Consider the following 14,132-nt stretch of genomic DNA (forward strand, 5'->3'; position numbering starts at 1 on the left):
AACTATTGTTGCTGATGGGAGAGCTTTAAAGAGATTTTAGAATCAAAATGCATTACAGCTTAAAGAAAAATGCTTCTTTTTTCAAATCTAACTGGAAATAACATTAAATTTCCTGTCCAAACAATAATGCACTGACCTCTGCCTTTAGTTCTGTGTTTGCTAACTGCTCTGACAGAGAAACAGTTAGTGTAGTGAAGGTGTCCTGGGCCAAGTCCATAAATAGCAGAGAAAAACAGTGAGCAGGAAACAGTGGCTTTCTGCCATCATTGTCAATGATAAATATGCCTGTTCATCAGCACAGCTGCCATAGTGCTGGGTGGTTGAGTGCATCTATGAGGAGCGACATCTGTACACAAAATAGGTTGCTGTACAATTTCAGCTCATTTTCAACCAGGTTTGGTTTGTTTCAATCCTCCGACTGAAAAATATAAAATATGTTTCTCTACAATTTACACCAATCGACTGTCCCATTAGAATTAGTTTTCAAGTGAGAGCCGAGCATGACTCATTTAGTCACATCAGAGCTACAGTCCAGTTTTAACTTGATCTTTTTTTGAAATCGAGACTCAAAGGAAGTCAAGTTTAACAATGCTGTGGACCTCTGCATGCTTCGACAATTCAGTTACACTAGTTAATTATATGTTAGTGCCATGAAAAAGATATTTACATTCACAGGTTTAGTTCATTTAGGGCTCCAAAAATATTAAATATACAAGGATGCAGAACAGTTGAGAGCACCAACCTTTCACTTTGGAGAAGCTGAAACTGATTATTTTTCTTGATTAAAGCAATAAACCATTCATTAAAATTACCGTATGTTTTTCTCATTTTGCCATCCTGAATGCAGGTTTTCAAAATCACCGTTTAAACTAAGAAACAGAGTAGCTATCACTTTAGCCAAATGATGTGTATATACCTTAAAATATGAACCACCTGCAAACACAAATGGCAACACAAAACTATCTGAATTCTTCAAACCTTCAAAAGCTGCAGCAAAAGCCAACAGGAAATGTTTAATCAGCATCACTTTCTTGCCACCATATAAAGATTTGTGAACCGATTCCATTCTTTTTATTTATATAGGACCAATCACAACATCGGTCTCCTCGAGGGGCTTCATGTTGTTAGGTAAAGACCCAATAATGCAGAGAAAACACGAGAACAGAGAAAGAAAACACTCCTCTGTTCTCAGATCTGATGTTTTTGGCTTGAAGGCAGACAGCCAGCTGACCTCTGACCCTCCTTTCTACTGTCCAAACATAGGAAGTGCTGTGCATTCAGATGAGGTCAGGGGTTAACCGCACTCTCACACAGCATGGCAATACTAAGCCAAGACCGGAAATAATATGTCCATGATTGTATTTTTTTAAATTAAATTAACCCTCTAGTTCCATATAATGAGAGCACTGGACACACAGTGTTGTACTCTGTCACTCTGGGATAATCTAAATGTGAATTTTGTCTTATGAATCAAGTGCCTTGTATTTGTTATTTATTGATGGTGCAGCAGTATTAACCAATGATAGATGGTTGCATCAACTCAAACCTACAATTTTAAACTTCTTTAAAACCTTCTTTGAAATCTAAATGCATTTTAACATGTAGTTTCTAATAAGGTTCAGGTTGTTTTCCTCCCTTTCCTGGAAAAGAGATGAGCCCATCAGTGCCACAAATCCACAGTCGCTCTGATGGCCGCTTGGTGTTGGTGTCAAAAGTGAATCAATCTCCACTGACTCTGATTTTAAAATGCAAAACTTTACAGCACAAATGAACACGTTTAAAGTTTAGTGCAAAAGCAGTCTCAGCAAAGTGAGCTAATTCAAACCAGGAACAATGGTGCTGATGTTAGCAGCAGATATACCAAAAACAGAGGCTCAGGAGGAAGAGCAGCTAATCTACTCATCAATCCCGAGCTCTCCCTGTCTGCCAAAGCAACCTTGAATGTTGCTGAACCCTGAAATGCCCCCAATCCACCAGGAGTGTGAGCGTGTGCTTGGATGAATGTGTGTGTGAATGTGTGGGTGACTCAGGTAAACTAAAACAGTGTCATGTTGTCACACTTCCTGCTGGCTGTGTGTTAGTGGCTTCATATTCCAGCTTACCAATAAAAGCAGTGCTGTGCTCTGCAGCTGATTGTGTTGTCCAAATACAACCAAAGTTTTCATTTCTGTTTCTAATTGTTTTGTTCAGCGTTGTGTTACTGCTGACACTAAGACATCACTAATGAGATAATGTGGTTCAGTTTAACAGAACGCATAAGAATCCAGCATGTCAGAGTTGCGACAGTGAGTGAAATACTGTCGCTTTGTATCAGAGGAGAGAAAGTCGAATGATTTGTGCAGCCCCTTGCACAAGCTCAGATTTGAAACAAGTTGTTTTTGGCTTGTGACAGTCTCCAGTCCCTGTGTGCCCTTTGAGGCTTCATCATCTCAGGATTTCATACCTCAGACTGATTCCGAAGCAGTGATGATTTTACAGCACCACCTGCTGGAAGATCACATACTCTACACCTTCAAACTCCCACTGAAACACAGACAAGAGTTCAATAATTATTCATGGTATTATTTTATACAGTGTGATCATTTAACAAAATTCTATTAAAATTGTATTTAAAAAACTTGTGACCATCAACAGTGATCTGTGTATTCGTTCAGTCTCTGGGCCTTCAGCGGGCACTGCAATAAAAACAGGCATGATTCTGTCGTGAAAATGAGTGAATGGGCTCCAGAACACTTCATTGTTTGTGAACACAGTTCACCATGCCATCGATAAATGCAGGTTAAAGTTCTATCATGGAAAGAAGAAGCCATTTGTTACCATGATCCAGAAATGCGGCCTTCCTCTCTGGGCGAAAGCTCGTTTAAAATGTGGGGAAGTAGAAACCTGTTCTATGGTCAGAAGAATCGAGATTTGTAATTCAGTTTGTAAAACATGCATGCTGCATCCATCGAGGTAAAGGTCAGAGAAAGAGACCATATGGCTTGTTATCAGCACTCAGTCCACAGCCCGTATCTTTGTTGGTATAGGGGTGCATTAGTGCAGCGGTCCCCAACCCCCGGGCCTCAGACCGGTACCGGGCCGCGAGAGTTGAGGCTCAGGTGTGAAATGTATGGTTTTCAGGGTTTTTATCGGTTTTCAGCGTTATTTTGTTATCGTTTTTATCGTTAGCTCGGTTTTCCTGGGTCTTTTCACGTGTGTTATGAATAAATCTTCTTTTTTTCGGTACTAGTTTTATTTAGTTGTATTTATCCGCGACACCTTAAAGGCCGGTCCGTGAAAATATTGTCGGGCATAAACCGGTCCGTGGCGCAAAAAAGGTTGGAGACCGCTGCATTAGTGCATATGGAACTGGCAGCTTGCACGTCTGGATAAGCATGATCAGTGCTGAAAGGTGTGCAGAGCAATATACGCTGTCGTCTTGACTTTTTCAGAGAGGCCATTAAATATTTCAGTAAGGTAATGCAAAACTGAACACTACACCTGCAGTATCAGAGTGAGGCTTTGTAGATACACCAGGAGCTGAACTGGCCCGCCTGCAGACCTTTCACCATCTGAAAACATCTGGAACATCATGAAATGAAAAATACAATCAAGCAAGAATAGGAGAACATTTCTTTCCCAGAAGCAACTGGTCTCCTCAGTTTGGAGATACATGTTTTATATGTGTTGCTTCCATCAATTCAAATTACAATAGTACATTTTCTTAGTTTAAGCATTTCATACTTTCTGTGTTCTATTCTAAATAAAATATTGGTTTCTGAGATTTCCAAGTCGTTGCATTCTGTTTATTTAAGTTTTACACATTTTCCTATTATTGTAAAGACAGTTGAAATATACATGAGACTCGGGCTGCTTAAACAGAATAACACAGACAAAAGCAGAAGGTCTCTCACAAAGTGTTCAAAGCTGTTTGAAATATTTCTCTGTGTTATATCACAGTACAAAGGTTTTACTGGGGGATAGATAAACAAGGTGAAACGTTTGAAGACCCTAATCTTGCACAAGAGAGCATTTTACTAACAAGCACAATTATCTAGCTTCTTATTAAATAAAACATTGGGGGGAAAAAATTATATTTATTTGCTTCATTACCAGCACATGTACAGTTAGGTCCATAAATATTTAGACAGAGACAACTTTGTTCTAGTTTTGGTTCTGTACGTTACCACAAAGAATGTTAAATGAAGCATGCTCAATCATCCAGGTAAGTAAATCTCCAAAAGTTGATTCTGTTCATCTGGACGTAACGTTTTCAGTGGGAGAAACATTCATGGCCATTGATCAGTGGTTGTTGATCAATGGCCATGAGAATTTGCATAATTATGATCATGAACTGACCTCCCAGCCCATTGTTCCTTCAGTGGGCTGGTTTCAGTCATTGTGCAAATGTACTGTTTACATTTGACCTGCAGTCAGCTGAGACTGAAGACGTCACCTGGATGAGCGACGAAACGTTTCTCCCCTGAAAACGTCCTGATGAACAGAATCAACCTTTGGAGAATTTTAAATGAAACAACTCAGATGCAGTTAAAGTGCAGACTTTCGGCTTTAATTCAGGGGGTTGAACAAAAAGATTGCATAAAAAAATGATAAACTAAAGCATTTATTTAAACACAGTCCCTTAATTTCAGGGGCTCAAGAGTGATTGGACAAATCAAATAACTGAAAATAAAATGTTCATTTTTAATACTTGGTTGAAAACCTTTTGCTGGCGATGACAGTATAAAGTGTGGAACTTGTGGACTTGTTTAGATGTTTTTTAGCAAAGTGAAATCGAGCTTTTCTCTTCTTGAGGCTTATGAGTAGCTTGCATCTTGCAGTGAACCCTCTGTGTTTACTTTCGTGCGGTCTTTTCTTTATGGTAGACTTGATTATCGATGCCTCCTGAAGACTTGGTTGGCTGTTGTGATGGGGTTTCTCTTCACCATGGAAATAATTCTGTGATCATCCACCACTGCTGACTTCCATGGACATGGACAGTGCTTTCTTTCTTTTGCAGGATGAACCAAAGCTTAGTGTTTTTATCACCTTTAATATTGTAGCAATACCTCGGATGGGCTTTTTTCTGTTTTTGCAGCTTAAGATTGGCTTGTTTCACCTGTATGGAGAGCTCCTTTGACTGTTATCTGTTCACCGCATAATCTTCCAAATACAAACATAACACCTCAAATCAACTCTTTCAAGCCTTTTATCTGCTTAATTGATAATGACATAACAGAGGAATTACTCACAGCTGCCCATGAAATATTCTTTGAGTCAGTTGTCTAATTACTTTCGGCGCCTTTAAAAAGAGGGTAGCACATGTTAGGGAGCTGAAACTCCTAAACCCTGCATCGAACTGAAATGTGGATAGCCCCAAACGAAAGCTGAGAGTCTACAAATTATGTCCATGTCCATTATATGTTTCAGTCGACAGGTAAAAAAAAACAAACTTGTGTCAGTGTCCAAATATATATGGACCTAACTATGTTAAATGTTAAAAGTATGTCTCTTCTGATTAGTACAAAACTTTCTTTGAAATATCTTGAAATTTTCAGCATTTTTTAAAAATGTATCTAACATATGAATGAAGTGTTACCACATTTACATACATGAGAACTAAAGGTCTCACATGAGGGGAAAACATCCAGCATTCACATACTGAGCCATGTGTTGTTATCCGTTAGTCTTGTTTTGAAACACTCTGCTGGTTTCATTAACAGCAGCAGCAGCTTCCTCAGTCAGTTGATGATGGAGTCTCTGCTGGTCTGGGTGATCCTGCTCGCTCTCAGTGGTGAGTTCTACTTTCTGTCTTTTCTGTCGTCAATTAATGAATTCAAATTCACACTTCACTGACTCACCGACTTTAAAACTGGATGTTTAACGAAGACGCTGTCGACAAGCTGAAGCTCTGTTCGCCACTTTAGGCCAATTTAAAAGGATTTTATGGTGAAAATCTGTTCAAAATGAAGCTTCCTGTGTGCAGGATTAAGAGATTAGAGTGCAAAAGAGAAAATGTTTATTGGCTTACAGACTAACAGATTTGATTGGATAAACATTTATTAAAAATTAATTTAGAAGGTTTTTCTCTGTTTTCTTTTGGTTTTAAATCTTGGTCAAACAAACTAAACGCTGATGTTGTTTAAAGTTAAATGCAAAGAAAACAGGCACATTTTTAATACGTTTCCAAAAAGTTCAAGTTTTTGATCATAATGGTAATATTTTGAGATTTTTTTTAACATACTTTAATTTTTAAGCTATTTTGTTCTTTAACATGTATTCAACAAATCTGGACCCAAACATTTCTGATTTTATGACATGTTATAACATTTTTTCCCATGTTAATTTTTTATTTTTAACACTCACTTTGTAGGTTTTGAATTTCCACTACAAGCTTCTTCTTTTTTACGTGTTCATATTACTTTACACAACATTTCAGTATGTGAGGAATATCAAACGCTTTAATGTTGTTGATGTAAAGGTTTACAGAACCATGCAGCTGTCGATCCCTCATCGACCATCCAGGTGAGGCTTGGAGAGAATGCCACCCTGCAGTGCCCTCTGCTGGACACCTCCAATTTCACCATGCTCACCACCACCGCTGCCCCGACCGCCCCCACCACCCTCAGCTGGTACAGGAAAGCACCAGGACAGGGACCACAGCTCCTTGTCTCCTTCAGGTCTATGGATAGACTCAAACTGAAATACGGCAACGGTGTTCCCCGCAGTAAAGTCTCTATAGCAGCCGATGGCTCACTGGTGGTGCAAGGCTCCAAGCAGAGCGACTCGGCGGTTTATTACTGTGGAATCAGCCGGGGAGATGACCGGAAGAAGGAACCAAGGCTACGGAGCCGCAGAAGGAAATAATGTCAGGAGTGAGGATCGGCCAGTTAGTCGTTGGCTTTACTTGGCTGCTTGTTCAGACTGTTTCTCTGCTCTTCTTAAGTTTCCCTCATTTTTAAGCCTCATCTTTGAACATCATACACAGAAGAATATCTGCACCCCATCTCACAGTTTAATAAATGTGCTTTTTTGTGCAGTGACTGAAAACAGTGAGCTTACATGTACAACGGCCAAGTTTTTGAGATTTTTAATTAACTTGTGTTTGAATTAAGAGTGATTTAAAGGCTGTGCTTTTTCAATATCCATGCGCTCTCACAGTCCGGCCAAATGAAGCTGTTGCTGTAAAGGTATTTGGTTTGTGGCACTACTTTTTCTTTCCCCACCATTTCTGCTGGGAGATTTATTGCTAGATTATAGCATCAGCAAAGCTAAAACTACATAAATAAAAACTGCCTTTCTTGTACATTGCAGTATCTTTTCTTTGATTCTGTCTTTGCCAAATACAGGAAACACACTTGTTCACCCAGCAAGAATGCTTGCTTCCTGTTGATACCTTCCACAATAAAAACTGTTGATCCAAACATAGGTTTCAGCCTTGTGTGCCTGTAGTTGTGTCCTGTCTCTTCCCTGAACTCCTCTGCCACCCATTTCCCCTGAGAAACCATTGCACAGCTGCAGCAGTTAGCCAGGCTGTGTTTGGTCTGTGAATGTGCTCTGACAGCAGTGATGTGGTTTTGCTGGTGTCTACTGTGTTTTCAGCATAATTTAGTTTTGTGTGTGTGTGTGTGTGTGTGTTTTGATTTGGTGGATATGAACGTTCCCTTTCACTCCTGCTATTGTCCTTCTGTCACACTCCACCCTGTCTGCATGTTCCTCTTCACCTCTCCTGTGAATTGCCTGCTGCTTTGGATGGCTGACCACAGGTACTTAAACTCATCCACCTTCACTACCTGTGCTCTGTGCAGCTTCACTGTTATACCTTTTTCTCATTCACAGATGTGTGCTGTAATCCCAGGCCATTTCATTCCTTTTACTTACAGGCTTTCTTCTACCTGCTCTTTGCTGTTGTTACAGATCACAATATCATCTGCAAACATTATAGTTCACAGAGACTGTTGTCTGACCTCATCTGTCAACCTGTTCATCACCACTGCAAACAAGAAGCAGCTCAGAGTTGAGCCTTCTGTCACTCTTACTGCACACCTCAGCGCTGCCTCTGCACAACCTTCATGTACTTCTCTGCCACTCCTAAATTTATACCATGAATGTCGAGGTTATCTGAAAGTTTTTTATATTCTCTTTTATATTAATAATATGCACAGGAAAACACACGTAACAACATTTTTTGATCTAATGAAGAATAGTTTAAAAAAGAGTTATTATTAAAGTAAAAAACTTCTCATTAGTAAGCAGAAACCTCTAGAGCCTGTCAAAATCTGACGCACCTCATATCATTAAATATCTAACCATATATTTTTAAAATTGAAAATACAGATAAAGTATGACTTAAAGATTCATTATTACAACTTACTTTTCACCCTTCTATTGTCCTTGAATTAAGGACAGCCTGCCTCTGTGCCATGGGGGCATGTAGGCGAGCTTAACTTGAGATTTATTTCTTCTTTAACCTAAACGTTTCACATTTTATATTAAAGCTCGAACCCAAGTGACTGAAAAATAGCTGTGATGTCATAAAAGCTGCAGGTGTTGAAGCAAGCAGACGAACAACATCTGCGCAGATGTCATGAAGTGAAGTACGCATCAAAATCATATTTCTAAGTGGATGCACCCTTTAAAGATGTTCTTTCCTGTAAGCTGCTATAACATGAAACTTTCTTTCAAGACAATCTTACACCATTTTAAAAACTCAGTACAAGATGGTAATAAAATTATAAATGTGTTTGATGCAGAGCTGTTATACTTCTGGTGCGTTTTGTGTTTGTGCTGTAAAACAAAAATCAACCCAAGTGAAATGTTAAATGAAATGTTTAATCACACGTAGTCTTTTAGTTTTATTTGCTCTGAAAGTTTTTGTCCTTAAAGTCCCCAAAGTAATTTTAGTATGTTTTATGTGAAATATTTTAAAAACACTCATCAACTCTTTTACTTGAAATAGGAAATAAACATTCAACATCAAACATCTCAAGAAAATTATAATCAAAAACGTAATTGCCATAGTTACAATCGGCGCTGTATTTATTGTCAGTCTCCTTAAACTGTCAGTAATCTCTTGCATCAGTTACATTTTATTTAAATGTAACAAAGATCATATGTAACATGAATTATATTATATTATATTATATTATATTATATTATATTATATTATATTATATTATATTATATTATATTATATTATATGTTGTGTTACAGTGTATCTTTATGGGAAATGTTCAGCTAATAAATCATAAAAACAGTGTTTGTGAACATGCAAACTGACGGTTTCACTGGGATCTTATTTGGGGTCCAACAGTTGAATTAAGAAAAAACTGAAAATTTCCTGTTTTTCTGTCCTTCACCAACTGACTAAACCAACGGTCGATGTGATCCAAGAGCAGTTTCTCTCCTCTGGAGACTGTTGTTGTTCTGCTCCAGCAGTTTCTCATGTTTCTATTTTCCAGACCCTGAAGTTTCCTGATTTCACTGATGAGAGATGATACGACACAGGAGATCTGTGGGCATCAGAGTGACAGCAGGAACCACGGGGACACACTTATCAAAGATAAATATCTAAGGTCGAGGCAGCTGAGAAATTAATATCAGTATTTAAGGAAAACGATATGATTTAGAAATGTTCTTGAAGTACCAGACTTTAATCTGATAGATGCACAGGTATTATTCAACAGCTTTTTACTTTAATCTTTGTTTACCAGGATTTTTCTCTCTTCAGCTAAATCTTTAGTGGAATCGTCATGGAAACTGCAGTGACTTTCATCATCCTCATAAGGTAAGATGCTGCACAGAATAGTGAACTGTTCCTTTAACACTCACGTTTGTTCCACTGTTAGTAATGGTGGTTTGCTTCTTGCTGCTGCTGCAGCTGCTGGACTGTTTGCTCAGTTCACACCAGACAGACTTTCTCTTTTTCGATGGTTTTTGGCCCTGGGACCCGGCTGGTGGTGCATGTTGATGAAGAAGTGGCTGACTTTGATGCTGATGATGACCTTCTCAACCATCAAAACAAGTCAACAGGTACAGCTCCACTAGACAAATTGCACCACGGTCAGCACTGTGTTTGTATTCTGTTTGGATTTTGAGAGCTTCTCTTTAGAAACTAACAAAAACATGGAAACATAAAACAAGATGAAAGATCGTCTTTGTTTCTTTCTTTTTCCCTTTAGACCAGTATGTCAGGGGTTTAATTATCTGTATGTTGAGTCCAGGCCTCTCTGGACTTTAGAACTGAAAAACTAAGAATACAATGCCATGAATGGCTTGTTAAATATTTCAGATCATCAAACAAATTTTAATAGAAGACAAAGATAACCAGAGCAAATATAAAATGCAGTTTTTAAATGATGATTTCATTGAATAAGGGGAAAGAGTTATCCAAACCTACCTGTGTGAAAAGAAATTTCCCCCTAAACTTAATAACTGCTCGTGCCATCGTTCAAGGTGTTGTGAAGGACTTTGCTCACTGTTACTTGTAGAATTACTTTAATTCAGCCACAATTGAGGTTTTCCAGCATGCACAGCCTGTTTAAGGTCACTTCAAAACATCTCAGTCTGATTTACGTCCAGACTTTGGCCACTTAAAAACTTCATTTTGGTTCTCTTTGGAGCCACAGATTCAGGGGTTGGACTTTGCGGTGTGTTTTGGATCCGGCTGCATAACCCAAGTCTGCGTGAGCTTCAGTTCACAAACTGATGACCAGAGATTCTCCTTTTTTTGGTAGAGAGCAGAACTTACGGTTATGTCCAGGAAAGAAAATTGCCCTGAGGCAGCAAAAAAGCCCAAGACCATCACAAAGCAGCCCCGAGACATCACCCCCGCGTTTGACTTTCCCAAAAGTCTTACAGATGTTGATGTTTTTAATTGGAAAATTTGAGATGAACCTGGAAATCCCCCCATTTACAGCGGTCCAGGAGAGCTTTTTCCACCCTTCATAGATGGAAATAATCATAAAACTATTTTGCTTTGACTTGGATAATCTTAAAATTTATGCAGCTTTGACCTTAAAATATGTTTTAAGTCTACATTAATCTGTGAGGTTCCACAGACAACATCGTTGAACTTTTTCAGTTAAGTAGCTACCACTTCCCCAACTTTATCTAATAAGGGAAGTTTGAGTGTCTGACACATGTAACTATGCAAAAAAGAAAAACCATTAAAACTCAGGAAGGGGGCAGATACTTTTTCATGGCACTGTAGAAATCACAGTAAGCAGTACAAAGGCGCCTGTCTGGGATCTGATGTTTGTGTTGTTGTTTCAGTGCATTTTACCTAATAATGGAAGTTTGGAAATTCATCTAAAATATTAAACACATCCATACAGTTCTGCCATTTTCTTCTGTTAACATGTTTCAAATATGGAAAAAAATACTACAATGTTCTTTGTTTCCAGGTTCCTCCAACACGCCGTCTATTCAGTTGTTGTCGTCCGTCCGGCTCTCTCAGCATCCACGATCTGCTCCCCTCCTGGTCTGCCTTCTGACTGGACTAACCTCTCCTCAGCAGCACATCCTGTGGGGCCTGAACGATATGGTGCTGACATCAGTACGGCCTGAGCGGCCATGGAAGAAGTCAAAGCGGGGCTACAGCGCCACCTCAGTGAGGGAGGTGTCAACGGCCGACTGGAGGCTCACATCTTCATACTGGTGTGGAACAATGCAAGGAGGGAAAATGTACCGACAGAAACTCTGCTCAGAGGCTGACTAATGACTTGGAGGCCACAGGTTCAATTCCTGGAATGACATTTCGGCGCTCCTTGATCACGATTTGAGCTCATATTACTTAAACTCAGTATTTTTCTGATGGGAACTTTTATGTAAAGTAAAACAAACAAACACAATTATGAGGAATAATTCATGAAACAATAAAACTGATGGTAAAATTGTAATATTACAATTGCTGTTTCTCAGATTCTCTGCTATGAAGGTGTACAGAGGAAATCACAGCAAATAATTAAATGAATCCAAAGAAACCTTAAACTGGTATTCTTACTGGACATGATGGTCAGGCTGATATCTTCTGTTTGAATTTAATTAATGGGTTCATTAATGGGCAGCACAGTGGCACGGTGGTTAGCACTGTTGCCTGAGTTCAATTCCACCATCAGGCCGGGGTCTTTCTGTGTGGCGTTTGCATGTTCTCCCCGTGTTTGCGTGGGTTCTTGCCGGGTACTCCGGCTTCCTCCCACCGTCCAAAGACATGCACTTTGTGGGGATAGGTTCATTGAAAAATCTAAATTGTCCATAGCTGTGAATGTGAGTGCGAATGGTTGTCTGTCTCTGTGTCCCTGCGACAGACTGGCGACCTGTCCAGTGTGCACCCCGCCTCTCGCCCTATGACAGCTGGGATAGGCTCCAGCGCCCCCCCGTGACCCTGAAAAGGATGCGCGGCAGTGACCCGATGGATGGATGGGTTAATCGGTAATAAATCCAGGCTTTTATACAGAAAGACACACGGTAACCTGAAGCACATATTTCATGTTTCATAGTCATATTTAGTGTGTTATTTAGCCGCAGCATGATGGAACAGTGGTTATACTGTTGCATCACAGCAAGAAGGTCTCAAGTTTGATTCCACTGTCTAGCCAGAACTTTTATGTGTGGAGTTTGCGTGTTCCCCCGTGTCTGTGTGGTCCCATGCAATTAGACATGCAATTAGTGAGGGTTGGTTAATTGGCTCTAAATTGCTCATGGGGGTGAGTGTGAATGGTTGTCTGTGTTAACACTGGTGACCTGTCCAGGTTGTACCCCACCTCTCTCCCTGTGGTTTTCATGGTTCAAAGGAGAAAGGGCACGACTTCCACTTGCATTCTCTGCTTGCTTACCAAGTCCTCAGTGTGCCCCTAGCATGTGTGAGATTATAATATTATTTTATGCCATGTTAGACCCTTAATTAAAGATGGTGAATTATTATGTAGTTTTAGTTTGCATTATTCTCCTGAATTAGAAGAAGGTGATAACTATTGCATTTGTTAAACTGAGTTGCATTACATTAGACTGCTGATTTATTGTGAATGAATGATATTGTTTTATGATGCATTATACTGCTGAGTTATAAGAAATACTGTTTGCAGAAAGTCATCGCCGTATTTGTCTGATTAGAAGAGAACAGAACATACTGGAGAGGTTTTCTGCCCCATCTCAGCAGGAGCAGATAAACAGGGAGCCAAGGTCGTAGCTTAGGCGCCGTGTGAGAGAAAGAATGTGAATGTTTAGGCTTTTATGATCAGGTGGGGGCCACTAGAGGCTATAAGAGTTTGATCAATGCTCCACCATTTTGAGATCTGATGCTGTCTGCGTACGGTGTCCATCTCCCACGCGTGTGATCATTAAAATCATCGTTTGACTCAACCCGGCCGGACCAGTGTTGTTATTGTGGTTTTTCCTCTTGTATCCATCCCCAATATTTGAATCCGTAACACATGGGAAACTGTTTTTTTTTAACACTGGATGACTTCACATGTAGTCTGTATTAAAAAGTTGTTACAAAAAATCAAAGCAATCGATTCTGTGATGTTGAAAACGTCACCGTGCTCTCTGATGCATTTTGTCCTAATCATTCTTGGAAATGTGAATACAAGAATTGTTTTATATTATCTTTCTATAAATCTGAAGAAAAGTGAACAGAAACTCTCGAAACGAAACCTTTGACCTTTCACCCCGAAGCCCGTGAGCTAACTGGTCAACACACTGGTCAGGTCAAACAACAGAACCTGGTCAGGAAAGTTCACTGACACAGAGTATAAACGTGGATATACTCAAATGCATGTTTGCATTTCTGAGTTGAAATGCATGTAGATTTTTCTCTAACCAACAGATAATGCTCAGTGGGTTAACACGAATTACATTTTATTATTAGTCTTTTATTTATCCAGGTAAAAATCTCATTGAGATTAGAAATCTTATTTTCAAGAGAGACCTGTCATCATGGCAACAGAAGTCAAAAATAAACCATATAAGTACATAGCATTTATATTTGTTTTATATTTATATGCTATTTTTATTTTTTTACATGATTGATTTACAATCAGGTTGTACTAACTCTGTAATATCCTGAACTTAACCCATTCCAGCCTCCTCTTCCCTCTTCCCTCTTTCCTCTTTCCGATTCTAAATCTTTCCAAGGAATTCTATTTTCTGTC

The 14,132-nt window shown here is 39.3% G+C and overlaps 2 protein-coding genes across 2 annotated transcripts; both read left to right on the plus strand.

Annotated features, from left to right (window-relative positions):
* The first annotated feature begins 332 nt into the window (after positions 1-332).
* Positions 333-7,749, plus strand: sid1 (secreted immunoglobulin domain 1). Its single transcript, XM_084954186.1, has 3 exons — positions 333-394; positions 5,703-5,773; positions 6,461-7,749. The coding sequence occupies exons 1-3, from the start codon at positions 333-335 to the stop codon at positions 6,844-6,846; spliced, it is 519 nt and encodes a 172-aa protein (XP_084810312.1). The 3' UTR covers positions 6,847-7,749.
* Positions 7,750-9,692: 1,943 nt separating this feature from the next.
* On the plus strand, positions 9,693-13,426 carry LOC146372678 (uncharacterized). The gene is made up of 3 exons (XM_084952536.1): positions 9,693-9,766; positions 9,860-10,011; positions 11,385-13,426. Exons 1-3 carry the CDS (start codon positions 9,732-9,734, stop codon positions 11,696-11,698), a joined length of 501 nt encoding a protein of 166 aa, XP_084808662.1. The 5' UTR covers positions 9,693-9,731; the 3' UTR covers positions 11,699-13,426.
* The last annotated feature ends 706 nt before the right edge of the window (positions 13,427-14,132 follow it).

The sequence above is a fragment of the Perissodus microlepis genome, chromosome 15 (assembly GCF_051167445.1).
Source record: "Perissodus microlepis isolate ML-2025 ecotype Zambia chromosome 15, ASM5116744v1, whole genome shotgun sequence".
NCBI classification, from domain to species: domain Eukaryota; kingdom Metazoa; phylum Chordata; class Actinopteri; order Cichliformes; family Cichlidae; genus Perissodus; species Perissodus microlepis.

Excerpts from the sequence above, each read along its gene's own strand:
- LOC146372678 (XM_084952536.1), top strand. The coding sequence starts at position 9,732 with ATGGAAACTGCAGTGACTTTCATCATCCTCATAAG. Across the intron at positions 9,767-9,859 it reads ACTTTCATCATCCTCATAAG|CTGCTGGACTGTTTGCTCAG; the intron begins GTAAGATGCTGC and ends CTGCTGCTGCAG. Across the intron at positions 10,012-11,384 it reads CCATCAAAACAAGTCAACAG|GTTCCTCCAACACGCCGTCT; the intron begins GTACAGCTCCAC and ends CTTTGTTTCCAG.
- sid1 (XM_084954186.1), top strand. The coding sequence starts at position 333 with ATGAGGAGCGACATCTGTACACAAAATAGGTTGCTGTACAATTTCAGC. Across the intron at positions 395-5,702 it reads TTCAGCTCATTTTCAACCAG|CAGCAGCAGCTTCCTCAGTC; the intron begins GTTTGGTTTGTT and ends TTTCATTAACAG. Across the intron at positions 5,774-6,460 it reads GATCCTGCTCGCTCTCAGTG|GTTTACAGAACCATGCAGCT; the intron begins GTGAGTTCTACT and ends GTTGATGTAAAG.